The sequence below is a fragment of the Neodiprion pinetum genome, chromosome 6, assembly GCF_021155775.2.
Source record: "Neodiprion pinetum isolate iyNeoPine1 chromosome 6, iyNeoPine1.2, whole genome shotgun sequence".
In the NCBI taxonomy this organism is placed as follows: Eukaryota; Metazoa; Arthropoda; class Insecta; order Hymenoptera; family Diprionidae; genus Neodiprion; species Neodiprion pinetum.
The window spans coordinates 31204428-31218386 of record NC_060237.1 but is presented as its reverse complement, the minus strand read 5'-3'; the positions used below and the strand labels follow the sequence as shown (position 1 = coordinate 31218386).

Below are 13959 nucleotides of genomic sequence, written 5' to 3'. Positions count from 1 at the left end.
TTGAGCGAGTGCTTCTGAAAAAACACATCTTTCATTTGGATCGTTGATGAAACAGCTAACGTTTATTACCGCGTACGTAAGCAAGCGCGGAGAATAACATGACACAATTTTCAACACATATATGCATTATTTGAACAAATGTGCGGATGGTATGCATTATGATGTTAATATTGGAGCATTTCCACTATGCAAACATACCGTATGTTGAATCACAATATATTCAACAGTTTGTGCGACGAAATTTGGTGTAAAGTGTTTTACCCGCCATTTCACGCCCTGTTCCATCCGTTATCTCTACGATCTCCCGATAAAGCAGCAGTATAAACGACAGATAAGGAGAAACCTGAATATACTCGCCGTTGGCATAGAGTCGATGCGACCTCCAAAATTATTTATTCACTTTCTATACTGCGTAAGTTTTCTCTTCCAATCACCCTGTTTCGTACAGTTGTATCATTCCGTAACGACAAGCCTACTAGGCATCATTATATTATGATTCGTCGACTTCGAAAGTTAATGCCGGTGAGTGAAAAAATTTAAGCATACATATAAATTTTTAACCCTACAGATGCATTGTTATGTTCCATATTATCTGATGATGTGCAATAACTTAGTCGCGCTGTTTGTAGTGAAATGATACTTTTATATTTCCATACAAACCGCCGCGACCGTCAAGAGATTACAATTCTATTGCATCTGCAGGTATAAGCCTAGGTATACGATAGTGTAGTAGCATGTACCCTGGGCTACATATATTGAAAACAGTCAAAATATACACATAGTTACAAAATTATACCAACATGACGAGTAAATTACGTACAAATTTTGTGCAACCAAATCTCACCGCAAAAATTGATTTTGTTATTGCTATTGTTATTATTATGTATTATCATTATTATTATTATGGTTGTAAGAATAATTACGAAACATAATTATATACTATTTATAAATTCTCGCTGCAAATCGTCTATACTTTTCGGAAATCTTTTACCAAATTGAGTAAAGCATGTTACATCGATGCCATTCGAAATTGTACGTCAAATTTGCATTCATCGAAGAGAATAGAATTTGTATTCAGCTGGTATTTTGCAGCATTCTGTTAAATTCGAGCTGTATTGGCGCCATCTTTAGCGATCGGTTAACTCGACGACTTGTCAAAGTCAGAAGTTTCGCGTCGTCTGCACGAAATTATTGTAAATTTACCTCCTTCGCATATTGCGTGTGCATGTGCATGCATACGTGACAATTTTTATGATGTAAAAGATTTGTAACGATAGAATAAATGCCTTTGGCAGATCCGTGACGAGTTGAAAGTACTAATTACCGAGTAACGGTAGCGAATATTTTCAATCATCCGTTTGAAAAATGATCAGCAGTTTTCAAGCTGCCTTAAAAAATGCCGTGGATGTGGTGAGCTTGTTACCAAACTTGTACAGCGATAACTATTAGTTTTTATCAATCAACTATGTTTCATTTCTGTACTTACATCCTGTGACAATTTAGACATTTTTCAGGTTATATTATCCAACGATCTTGTTTAGTTTCACGTTTTTTTTTCCCTATCATCGTATAAGTATATCAGCGTAAATCCCTCGTGAAATTGAAATATTACAGTCTTGATGTTACCTTTTTTGACTTTAAAATATTTTAGCCGAAATGTTTCGAGTTAGTAAGAGCTTGCAACAATAAAAACGGCTCCAGCTTCGAAAGCCTGTTGAGCTGTTGGTGCAAGTGTTGAAAATAATTTTCATTCCAGGTTGCCCCACCTGCGACGGCCTTGGATGACTTTACTTATCATTGGAAACAGCTGATGAACTTCTATGTGAACCACCTGACTAATTGCAAATTGCCCATCGAAGCTACAAACATTCCTCACCACTTGGATCGTCTGCTCGACATTTTGTTCAGCGAGGAGAATGCATTGGATTCAGAAAATCCTGGACCTTGTCTAGAGTACCTGTTACAGCATCGTCTACTGGACTTGCTAGCGACATTGGCGAGTGCCGAAGCACCTCCTGGAATGAGATTTGTCTGCTTGTTTTTTCTGAGGAGATTGTTAACACGGCTGCAGCATCCACTACTGCCTCACGTTTCGGTTTACACACCTGTTCAGAGACTGATCGCGTTATGCAATGGGAGTCTGGCCTCGCCAACAGAGAATGAAGAGATTCAGTTCTTGGTCGCTCTCTGTTTCTTGATCTGCAAGCATCCGAACCTTACCTACATTATGAACAATGTTAGGCTTCCTCCGCAGAAGCCAAATGCATTGGCCAGTTCTGGTTCAAACAAACTGGAAACACAACAAATCACTTATGCTCCTACGAGAACAAGGAACAATTCTAATCCACTGTTTGAACCTTTAGACACGCAAGCTGTGACTCTAATTAATCCAGATTTACACAAGTGTGAGAGCAGAAGGAAACTCTCAAGCAAATCTAGTCAATGTTCATTAAGAAGTGAAAACTCAGAGAGGGATCTCTTCAGTATAGTGGATAGACAGCAATCGACCAATTCAGATACGATCGTTATGGAACACAGAAGAAAAATCTCAAATTATTCCAATGCTTCGTTATCATCGGATGAGGTAGATTCTGCATCGCCGCAGTCTAGTGCGTATTTCAAGAAAACTGATTGCGGTTCATCTTTGTCAGCTAATGAAATGACCTGCAAATATTTGAAAAATAGTTCAAATGGGTCTGCAAACTCCTTGGAAGAGATCGATTCTAAACTACAGGATCTTAGGGAATTGCAAATAGAATTCAAGAGCGATTCACCTTTCACAACTGCTTCTTCTGAATTGGATAAGGCTGAGGCAAACTTCAAGTTTTTCGAAAATATATCAAAAACTACCAGATCTGAGTTTGATTCTGCTAGTGACATCTCAACCCGGAATAAATCCCTGCAAAGTCCTGCGGATACTTCATTGCAAATTGAAAGTTCAAAATGCTTGCTACTGGATGCATTGATAAGCTATTTGAATAGTGCAGTAAGTATCTAACTGTTTATGGGAAAATCTGCTTACATTTGCAAATATTATTATTACCAATTTTCTTGAACATAGGCAAACTTAGATGCAATAAAGAGACTATACTTGCAAAAAGTCCTTTGGGACGTTTAATTACTGACGGGCCTATTATTTAAATGCTGAATTATCTAATTTTCAGGATAACATGGTCAGAGTTAAGGCTTGTGAAGGAGTAATGGTTTTGGCGTCATTGCAAGATTCACGATTTGCTCGCAGTGTTGCAAACAGTCAACTGCCTTTTGCTTTGTCAAATAGATTGGAAAAGTTGTTTAATTTAATACCAGCCCATGTCGATCCGACTGAAATTGATGAGGTGAATGTGACTTGGGGATTGGATTCCCCGTTGTGGACCAGTGAAAATAAATTTCCAGGATGCAGACCGGTTGCCGCCTTTTTCATGTGGCTCGATTATTGCGATCAGTTGACTAGAGAGGCGCACGCAATTGTGGGAGAAATTCTGGCTGAAAATATCCGTGTGATGTTTTTTCAAAAAATATTAACACCTGCACTTTCCGACCATCACGTCGTGCTGATTACCGCACTCATCACGAAATGCTTGAAGGAGATTACCTCACCTTATTTAAACGCTGGTAAGGAAGCTATGGCGGAAACGAAATTGGTTGTTTAGAATTAGAATGTTTCTCTCTTAAATTTTTAGAAATCAATTATTGGCTCGTGGGCTTTCATCGAGACCCAGAGTTACCTGGAATCTTACCATCCCCTGTTGTTCATCAGTTAATAAAGAATTGCTACACCGACAGCGACGACTTGACGCTTGAAACACTACGGCTGTTTGAAGAAATGATCGAAAGACGTCACGAGCATATTTTGCACTGCCTGATTCTGACCTATCTGACATCCAGAGGATACTACGATAATAGCGCCGCAGACAGCGCAATCGCGTCGTGGAGCGATGAAGAAGATGAAAGAGAGAAGAGTAGAGGCACTTTGGACTTGTCGAGTAAACAAAATTATAGTAGAACGCTGGCGCCTTCGAACATACACAGGATTATAAATTGGTATGATTACTCTAGATCAGTCAAACTAAGCCACTTTTGACTAGCACTAAAGGTATCTCTCCTGTTTCAGTTTTCTAACCTTATTACCGAGGAGCCTTCAGTCGGATTTAGATGCAAATAACTACGAGCAATACATGACCGATTGGGAGAAGCAATACTCGTCTATCCTCGCTGAGTGCGCATTACTTTCTTGGCCTCTAGAAGCTGTAACAATCGATGATACCGCCAGTTCGGATTCAAGGCCAGAGGCTGACCATTGTACACCTCGATTTTATCCGGGGCCATTCTTGACAATGTTATTTGAGAAAGTTACCAAAATTCCCAGTCAGAAGTACGAAATCAACTTGCAACTGACCGTACTGGTGTCCAGGCTGGCACTCTTACCGCATCCCTACGTTCACGAATATCTGTTGAATCCATTGTTGCCCTTGACTCCTGGCACACCAAGCTTGTTTGGCTGCTTGCAACAAGTTGTAAAGCATCTGGCTTCAGAGGTACCTAAGGTACCAGACTATAAGCGGTTATTGAAAGATACGAGGCAGAAATTATTGGATGATTCCGTTCAAAGTCAGTAAGTATCGATGTGTAAAAGGTAATAAACGAGTTGTTAATTATAGACAACCACTTTTGACGGATTCGTTTTTGCGTTTTCAGTATGAAGGAGAATATTCTGCTTGATAGCGTTGTGATTACTGAAGAATTTTGCAAAGAGTTAGCAGCGATTGCGTATGTCAAGTATCATCGCTCGATGTAAAATACGTATTTATTGTAAGTATAAAAGCTAGTCCGTAACCATTTAGAAGAATATTAACGTATGCGAAACAAGGCCTTAGTAGTTAAATGTATAAAGCTCTTCGATTTTTTATATTGCTAAAAATCAAAAGAAATATTTCCAATGCAGTAGTGATCACAGTAATTGGAATTAGAGAACTGTGAAAAGAGAAAAATATACTGAAGTCCTGTATCAGTTGAGCGAAATTCTTTTTAGAAGTTACTTCAGTTATAACCTGCCATTACAAATACCGGATCAAGTGAGGTGAAAATAAAATACGAAATCACTGTATAAGATACGAATTATGAACAGGTACTGTTTCACATTCAAGAAGATATTGAATTCAGGAAATTATTGTTGAAGTCTGAACGATAAGAATCGGTGTTCTTATTTTGGCCGCTTCATTAGGATGCTATTACAAATTGTAGTTGTAATATAACAAAGTAAAATAATCGATACATTCTTTTTTTTTTTTATCTTTAATAATATCGAAAAAAATGTTTTTTCTTTTGAGTCGACAGGATCAGCTAAATCAGATATGCTAACGCTCCGTGTACCTTATTAAGTTTTCTTAAAGTATAATTAATGATGTATATTATGCATGTCGAATGGATAAATTATCTATAAATTGTCATGTACAAATCAAAGTATTTTATTCACGCAAGGTAATCGTGGCATGTTCGGCACAAGGAGTACTGTACCTTCTCCCATGTTTATTTCCATTATGTTCGATTAAATAATATCAACGTCCCAAAGATGATGCTGTGCATTATTATTATTATTATTAATATTATTATTGTACGTACAATGATGATATTGTATGGATGTAGGGTGTGTGTATGTATGTATGTATGTATGTATGTATGTATGTATGTATGTATGCATGTATGTATTTGTTAAGTCGACTTGCTTTCAATAAAGACATTTTCTCTATAACCGATTGTATGAGCTATTGTCCGTTATTGTTTGAAACATCTCAATTGAAACACATGGATTTGGGTGTCGCAAGAACGCGTCAGTTCAAAGATTTCTTGAATGTTGAGAATTTGTGCAATATTTCGAAGTAAATATTTCATTTGTAATATATTATAATGTATTTAAAAAAAACGGCAGTTAAAATATTTTAAACGCATTTCAGACGAAATATTTCTGAACCATTTGGCGCTGCGTAATGTGATTAATGATGTAAAAGATAGAGGGCGTTCCCGACACTGTTTCTTGTATGTGTCAATGAGGATGCGTCTTCTATCAGAGACGACTCAGTGTGTGTTGCGTGCGTGACCACGCGGTCCTGAATGAATCACGCACGCATGTAAAACGGCTGAATCTTATCAACGGGGCGGAGGGGGGGTTGTCTGTTATCACTTGTTGAAGAAGTCCAGAGTGTTTGAACGATATGGAAGGGTCTTCAGATTTCAGGATAAAGGAGTTGGTGAACAGTATTTGCCGTTTGTTGTTGGGTGTGGAAACTAAATTCAATGAAGATTCTTCGATCCTTAAAATAAACAACGAAAATCTGTCAGAGTACGGAGACGTGTGTTTCTTGACGAACCTCGTTACTTGGAAAAAAGTGTTTCGAAATAGTTTGAAATCGACGACGAGTTGCAGGAATATACTCGAGCACTACTTAATCAAAAATGAGATAAAATTTGAGGATTGCAATGCTGCCGAAAAGGTGAAAGAAACATAACCTCCAATGTTTTCTAACCTATCTCTCGTATCACACCGCATCGGAAGTAACGATATCTTTGATGATCATTCTAGGCCTTTCAGAATATAATAAAAGCTAGCAGAAATTGGTCTCTGAAAATTGAGAAGTGTCAGCTTGGAAATGAAAGAGTATCTGTATTTTTAAACAGAACCCAAACTTTTGCAGACGTACTAGCTCGTATTGTGGTCAGAGACCATAGCTATGGACAATTGGAGTCAAAGAGTGGATCTTTCTTTTTTCATATCATCAAAGATCTAGACTCAGATTTGACAAACCTACGTTTGCGTCTGATTAAACGTGTGGCTGAAAATATAGTCAAGGCCAACGGATACCAGGTATCTGAAAGTAGCGACAGTGACAAGTATTATGCGACCACCAAGTCAAAAAGAGATTTGACAAAATATCCCAAAATACTGTTATGCGGGGTTGCAAAGAATTCTGTTACTGGAACAAAGGAAACTGCGCTTACAGAAGCCGAATATTTGAATCGGAGGTTGGTGGAGCTAGCCGATACAACAGAGCACAAACTGCCTGATTTGGCTGAACCGAAACATGAGCAGAATTCTGTACTTTTGCAAATCGCGGAGGCAGTGATTGTGTTACAGTTTTTGGCTGTGAAACCTAGTCGTACTATCACAATTTCTTCCGATCTTGGCTTGGACGAGAGTACTATAAATGTCAAAGGTAAATATGGATGAAAATAAGTATTACAGTTGTTACCATTAAGAAAAATTCTGAGATTCGTGTTTCAGTTTTTTCCATACTCACAACGAGTCGTTTTCCAAAACGTTGCTTTATCCAAAAATTTTGGGCTGGAACTCTCCTCTTATTTACATATCAACCGATTTCCCTTATATTTTTACTCTCTACATTCAACCTAACACCACTTTTACGTATGAAGTAAAATATTCAATACTTTCAGGCTCGTCCTTTATTTTTTACAATACAGCTAGAATATCGGCGATATTTCAGAAATTCGACGAACAACACTTAAAAGGAGACTATCCTAGTTTGCCAAGCATCGAAGAGGTTGATTTTTCGTTACTCACAGAAGCGGTAAAAATCTCTCCGAATAATTGAATAATTAAGACAAATCTCAAAGTTTTCTTTCAGATACTAATTCTTATCTATAATACTTTCTTTCAAATGTAATCCAGGAGGAGTGGGAACTGATGTACATCTTTTTACTTGGCTATCCGGAGATGGTAAAAACGTGTGCAAGGCTCACTGGAGATCTGGAGATTTGTCCACACTACATATGTTCGTTTTTGTCACGATTGGTCAGCAAATTCAGCGCCTATTATCGCCGAGTTCGCATATTGACTGTAAGCGCAATTTTATGTATTCGCTACACCTGTGCATACTGCATTGGACACTTGCTCCTTTTAATTTGATTGGCATTTCTTTTCTAAAACAAAGTCGAGAGTTATAAGAATAGAAAAAGGGATGGTTAAAATTGAAAAGAGTGAAGAATCCCTGAATTTTTGCTGCAGCAGCGATAAAACTTTCAATGGCTAAAGACAATACTTCAGAGTGACTCAGGTAAACGATATTTTTTCGATGTTGCAGGAAGGACGAGATCATTTATTACCAACCATGATGGCGAGATTATATCTACTGAAGGCAATACAGATAGTAACACGCAATGCCTTGAGGCTTCTTAATCTAGATCCAGTTTCGAGAATGTAATGATAAATGGGAAGAAATTGACCGACTAATTGGATAGCAAAATTTCCAGCTAATTGGAAACAATTTGAGTGAGTTGAGAACCGTCTCTACTCTCTTTCTCTCTCCGTTCTCTTTGTATGTTCTTGTCTTGAAAACCTGAGCCTCACATATAGCTTATCTATCAACGTTATTTGATAATGTTGATAAAGGTGCACCTGAAAGACGATGTGTTTGCTTGTGTCGGTACTTAATAAAGTCAAAGTACAGGCGTGCAGTTTATTTTACGGTAATGATAACACATTTCTGTTGATTGCTTATACCAGAACACAGTTTGAATATCTAATACAATCAAATAATCCATTAGAGTTTTCAATCCAAGATTTGTCTCAATATCGATTACCTGTACCACAAAGTATGAGCTGTGTTAGAGAATTGTTAGGCTGTATCAAATATCCAGGTACTATAATGTGTGTACCGATTTTCATCCGTCCTCCATCCCATATATTTCATGTTTCTCATTAGACTTGTGGAACAAAGGGGGAAAATATTTTCTGTTTTTTTTTCTAATAGTTTCACGTTCTCTCTACCCAACTTCCTGTCCCTTCGTCGTTTGTTATTTTAATTCGCTTTTAATTTATTCCCAACTCATTAGCAGCTACAACAGCAATAATGGTCAACAATTAAAACGGAAGTACCGTATCTGTTGTTCAATAAATCGCTGCGATAGGGGTTTACAACATGCTTGTATAATAACAGGTAGCAGTTATTGGTGACGTTGCGTCGCGGTAAAAAATATACCAAACAAAGCAACAGAACGAGTCGTCGAATCCTAATCCTCGTTGCATATCGCGGGGTTCGAAATACCCACGAGAGCAAACATGCACATACTTAGGGTATATTTGTTTGTTTTCTTTCATTGGGGTCAAGTTGAGTGCTCGACAGGGTCCGTCGCGTCGATATGTACTAAAAAAATGAAAAGAAAGGGATAGAAACGTAGAGGGAAATGGAAAAGTGGCAGAGAAGATACGCCCGCGTGGTGTATCGTTCGATCTCTTAATTATGATACTAACGTACATCGTTCGAGGTGCGGGAGAGAGATGGAGTGAGAAAAGAATGAAAAAGGAAAAAGGAAGAAAAGAACGATGTAGATTAGAAACGTATGTAAAGAAATAAATAGTGGCGCACGGAAGCGTCACAGGCACAGAGCCAGCTGTTTGTTTTGTTTTCGGGCATGAAATTCACGTGACACCGTCAGGTAGTGGCACTGTAGTGACGGACTGCACGGCCGCTTCTCTGTCCGCCGCTCCGATTGGCCGTATCCATGCACTCGCGCAATGCTCGGCCAATGAGAGTGCGCGTTAGTGCGGGACGGCTGGTCCGCGGTGCAAAGACGTTTGACATCGATAAATGCGTGAGAGTGCTCGCGAGGTGCGGAGCCAGGCCGTCGTGCGTTCCTTGTGTCCGTTCGTTCGTTCGTTCGATTGTTAGTCGATTGGTTGGCTGGTTGTTTCTTGGTTGTTTTGTTTTTTTTTGGTTAAATTTTTATTTAAACAATATATATAAATAATCTGTGCGAGATTAACGAGAACGTAGTACATAGTTTCAAGTGGGTTCACCGCTTCTTCGTTACATACTTCCTTACTCCTGTCGCGCGAACGTCGTGTTTTTAATACCTGTTTTCAAATCTAACTCCGCTGTCTCGGCGTTACGTGTGAGACCGTGTTTTGTTTCGCTTTTCCGTTTTATTTTCGCCCCTCCACACCTGCCCCGCTTTCATTTGCTCTTCCATTCCGTCGAAAGTGTGCATTAAACAAAAGTGACCGTCATAGAGCGTTGCGTGACGTTCGGGACAGAAGCGGGTCGAGAAACGGAATTCGAGTGCGGAAAAGAGAGAAATAGAGAGAAGGATTAAACTAGTGGAGGGGAGAAAGTGATGAGATTAATTAATACTTCGAAGTATAGAGGATAACGTAACATAAGGAATAACTCTAATAAACGTCAAGGAAGCACAATCTCGCGTACAGAATACCCGCTTGTCTACATATATCTACACACTCGCGTTCACTCGCATACATACACACACACGCGCGCGCGTAAAAGGAGTAAACTAACAACAAAACGCTCGTTCGACTTCCCGGAATAGTGAAAAAGTGAAAGATAAGGGAACGAATTGCGGCCACGAGTCAACTTGCTGTGTTAGACAAAAGAAGAATAATTCAGTCCTTGACGGACGGGATAAAATAGAAATAACGATAAAAGTGACGGGAAGAGAATTTACGGAAACCGCATCGACAGTGCCAGGGTAATCTCAAAATCACGGAAATATGAGCATTGCTGCCCTTCTCGAGGCCGCTGAATACATTGAACGTAGAGAAAGGGGTAAGTGCAGGACGCGGTTTGATATTTTGACTCCCCCCCCTCCTGGATTCTCTGTAAGTACGTTACCAACCAGCCGCACAGCCGGCGGTGCTCGCGACGAAGCGATGACGACGCGTGGAGCAAGTGTCAGCCAAACGGCGATCCTCTTCTGTCACTTGGCGTGCGTATCAGTGCCCCCGCCTGCAGGCGTGTTGGTGCGAGTCCAGAGTTGCATCCGTCGGCGCGTGTGCCAACGTTGCGTGAGGACAATGACGACGCGACGACGACGACGAAGACGATGGAGTGCCGCGTGTGGTTCGGCTACATGCGTATTATTATACCTCGTTGTCACAGCTCTGGTGCGTTTCGAACGTATGCGTGTGTGCCTGACGATGCGCGTGCACGAGGGCGGGGGGGCGGGTTGAGGTCCCTGAAAACGCACACCTCCTACTCGCCCACAGCGGCGCAAAACACGCCGAGTGAAAACCTGACGTGCGTGTGATACGCGGCAGGGCATACCGCGGGCATCTGGGATGTGCAAGACACACGCATCGTGCGCGGCTGCATGTGACGTTCGTGTTGTTCAGGGTGAGAACGAGGAAGGAGGAACTGAAATGTTAGTTTTTCAGCCATCCGAAATTCCGGTCCTGGATATGTAAGACGGTTTTCGCGAGGATGTTCCTCGTAGGTGTCTGGTACTGTGGTTCGAAAAACAATTGACGCATTCAGAATTTCAAAATTTCACATATTATTATACGGTTATCTCGATTAATATTACATGACACGTCGGATGTATTATGTACAAGACAGTAGAAAGCAAGTTGTTCTTTTAGTTGTTGTTGTTGTTGATAGTATCATCATTATTTTTTATTGACGCATGTTTTTATTCGAACATCGTTTCTTGGGTAAACGTTGAAGCTTGTTTCATAAAAATATAACTCTGTACGTATCGCTACTGTTGGGATATAATTATGGGTGTATAAAAAATGAAGACAAGGCGTATCTGCAGTTTCAAGGGACTGTAGTCATTTTTATAATACGACTCCCTCGGTGATTTACGATAAATTATACAATTTCTAAATCAAGTCATTTAACGGACGATGAAAAAGAAACGTTCTCGACCTCGTTCCGGCCTGTTTATATACATGCATACACGCATATTCACACATCCGTATAAGAAATTACGACCCCGGTATTCGTTTAATCTCAATGACTCGACCCCGATCGTTCGATAAATTAATATTATGCGTATACATTTATATGCACATAGTGTGTTCGAATGCACCGATTTCAGCAGCAGAACTTGCAGGACTCGCAACGCCAAGGCTTACATAAGAAAGTAATTTGAGATTCTACATGCCGTCTTCTCCTCGGCTGGCGAACGAGGCGAATATTCGCGTAAACAAACAAAAATAGCACGTAGGGGAAAAAGTAAGTGGTTAGATGCTTGCAGATCTGTGGATTTTGGGGCGAATTGGTGTATACATATATATTAGATTGGTACGAAAAAATCGACAGTTTTTTGTTCTCTCAAAGTCACATGTTCAATAGTTGTAGGACGAGGAAATAAGTCGCCCGTTTTAATTTGAGCTATTAATATTAAACGCAATTTTCCATTTTCCTATGGATGAACATTAGAAAATAACTTTACTTATTTCGGAATTTTGCAGCTCGTTAACGAAGCTGTATACATAAATGTCCGATACATATTTTTGTAAGGAATTGAATTTACAGAAAAAGATCTCGTACAATTCTTTGATAAGTCAACTCTCTCGAAAGTTCTTCAAGGTTAAAATTGGAATCCCGTAGGAATTCAGTTTTTTCAAGATTACCAGCAAAAATACTAGACTTGTCGCAGATTATTGTGGTCTTTTATTTCATTTCGTAAAGCATTTCAATCGTTATAAAATCATGTCATTCAATTAATTTTCGAGTTGAGCAATTATTTATGTATGTAATGAAATGTGGCTGAACTTAGTACCGTTCGAAAATAATTATTGCGCAACTTTCGAATGACGTTCAAGGTAAAGTTGGCTCTGCGAAATATGGGTATATTTTATTTGTCATGGTTTACTTAATTTCTGAAAATCCTAAAGGTACCTAGTAACGATTTTTCCCAAACACGCGTCCTTGTTACAGTAGTAACGTTGCTAGCTTCATCCTCGTACCGACGAATAATGTAGTGGATGTTGATTCGAAAAATTCACAGTAAAAATAATTGTAAAATTGGCGCATATTTTTGTTTCTCGTCGACAGCTGCAAATTAAAAAAAAATAGTTGATACGTTGTCGCACTTCTTTTTCATGTTCGCCGTGTAGCGGCGCCCCGGCGTCGAAACAACGACGTGCATGCCGTATGTACGCGTCGTCGCGATCTTGTACAGCATGATGCTACGTATACGTATAAGATGAGGTCCGTTGTTGCACCTCTTGCCATTTCGTTGGTACGTGATCACGCGCACGTAAGTACTCCTCGTCGAAGACTCGTGCCTCTCGCGAATTCGCCGGGTGTACGCGTATTATACATATAGGTACGCGCAAAAACGTGTGTTCATACACACACACACACACTATGTGTGACGTAGGTGGTGGGTATACAACAGGCGTATTAAGCGTACACGTTGACATGACGCTCACACACACTATTGCCCCGCATTGCACTTGTCACGTACGCCGCCGAGGCCAACGTCGCCTACTACGTATGTACGTACATGCATACATGCATGCATCGTACCTCTACGTACGTACGTATGGATGGTAGAGAGCGATGCGCGGCTCTGCGGCAGGCGTGCGTGCGTGTGTGCGTGACTCGGTTACCGTCCTCGTTCCTCCGGTGTTTCACTCTCCCAGCAACCCTGCCTTTCACCCCCCTCGCGTGCATCCAACCTCTCCGTCCCTCCTCTTTTTCTCCCTCTCACCGAGCCAGGGAATTCAACCTTGGTGGACACATCTATATATTCACATTACTTTTTATCATTCCACTTGACGGAGAGTTTTGAGAAGCGGTGCACAGCATGCATGCAGCTACTCTCGTAGGCATGCCTATGCTATATGTTCACTGCAACGAGAGAGGGGGGCAGGGGGAGGGAGGATGCCCGATTTGCTCTCCGTTTCGCCTCTACGAGTGCCTGTCGGCGTGCGATGTGTAGGCGGGCGTCTATATATTTATATGTGCGTTGCGTCTTATATATCTATATATACACACACATACACACGCATGAACGTATATATGTATATGTAGTTATAGGCAGTCGTAATCGCGATTGCACTGTATGCGGTGTTAAAGTACAGATGTGTCCATGGTACATATTGCAACGATAATATAACTACGCTGATAACGCGCCGCAGTGGTGCATATGATGATATCAATATGTATAATAATAATAATGATGTCGACGAGGACGACG

At 40.2% G+C, this 13959-nt stretch overlaps 3 protein-coding genes across 8 annotated transcripts in view; all 3 read left to right on the top strand.

The window, feature by feature from the left end:
- Positions 1–79: 79 nt before the first annotated feature.
- Positions 80–5715, top strand: LOC124222356 (FHF complex subunit HOOK interacting protein 2A). Of its 3 annotated transcripts, none has more exons than XM_046633191.2 (6): positions 80–522; positions 1757–2986; positions 3165–3615; positions 3684–4044; positions 4115–4615; positions 4699–5715. In XM_046633191.2, exons 1-6 carry the CDS (start codon positions 493–495, stop codon positions 4796–4798), a joined length of 2673 nt encoding a protein of 890 aa, XP_046489147.1. In that variant the 5' UTR covers positions 80–492; the 3' UTR covers positions 4799–5715. The 3 variants fall into 3 exon arrangements, with proteins under 3 accessions (XP_046489147.1, XP_068992955.1, XP_046489146.1); XM_069136854.1 differs by lacking the exon at positions 80–522 and adding an exon at positions 544–1193; XM_046633190.2 differs by lacking the exon at positions 80–522 and adding an exon at positions 544–1410.
- A 355-nt stretch (positions 5716–6070) lies between these two features.
- On the top strand, positions 6071–8238 carry LOC124222358 (DALR anticodon-binding domain-containing protein 3). Of its 3 annotated transcripts, none has more exons than XM_046633202.2 (5): positions 6071–6491; positions 6581–7211; positions 7477–7583; positions 7685–7852; positions 8097–8238. In XM_046633202.2, the coding sequence occupies exons 1-5, from the start codon at positions 6213–6215 to the stop codon at positions 8214–8216; spliced, it is 1305 nt and encodes a 434-aa protein (XP_046489158.1). In that variant the 5' UTR covers positions 6071–6212; the 3' UTR covers positions 8217–8238. The 3 variants fall into 3 exon arrangements, with proteins under 3 accessions (XP_046489158.1, XP_046489157.1, XP_046489156.1); XM_046633201.2 differs by having other exon boundaries at positions 7450–7583; positions 7688–7852; XM_046633200.2 differs by having other exon boundaries at positions 6072–6491; positions 7450–7583.
- The window catches only part of LOC124222359 (MAX dimerization protein), a 126265-nt gene continuing 120460 nt past the window's right edge, over positions 8155–13959 (top strand). Inside the window, exon 1 of one of the 2 annotated variants that reach the window (XM_046633205.2) lies at positions 8155–8284. Coding sequence is in view for 1 of the 2 variants with exons in the window: in XM_046633204.2 (XP_046489160.1) it covers positions 10520–10574 (55 nt within the window). In the remaining variant the exon portion in view is untranslated. Of the gene's footprint in view, positions 8285–9650; positions 10575–13959 lie in introns of those variants that run through there. The other variant, XM_046633204.2, reaches the window with a different exon arrangement.

Coding starts and splice junctions, on each gene's coding strand:
- LOC124222356 (XM_046633190.2), top strand. CDS start 1,366: ATGATCAGCAGTTTTCAAGCTGCCTTAAAAAATGCCGTGGATGTG. Junction 1,411..1,756: donor TAAAAAATGCCGTGGATGTG/GTGAGCTTGTTA, acceptor TTTTCATTCCAG/GTTGCCCCACCTGCGACGGC. Junction 4,616..4,698: donor GATGATTCCGTTCAAAGTCA/GTAAGTATCGAT, acceptor TTGCGTTTTCAG/TATGAAGGAGAATATTCTGC.
- LOC124222358 (XM_046633200.2), top strand. CDS start 6,213: ATGGAAGGGTCTTCAGATTTCAGGATAAAGGAGTTGGTGAACAGTATT. Junction 7,212..7,449: donor GAGTACTATAAATGTCAAAG/GTAAATATGGAT, acceptor CAATACTTTCAG/GCTCGTCCTTTATTTTTTAC. Junction 7,853..8,096: donor GCCGAGTTCGCATATTGACT/GTAAGCGCAATT, acceptor TCGATGTTGCAG/GAAGGACGAGATCATTTATT.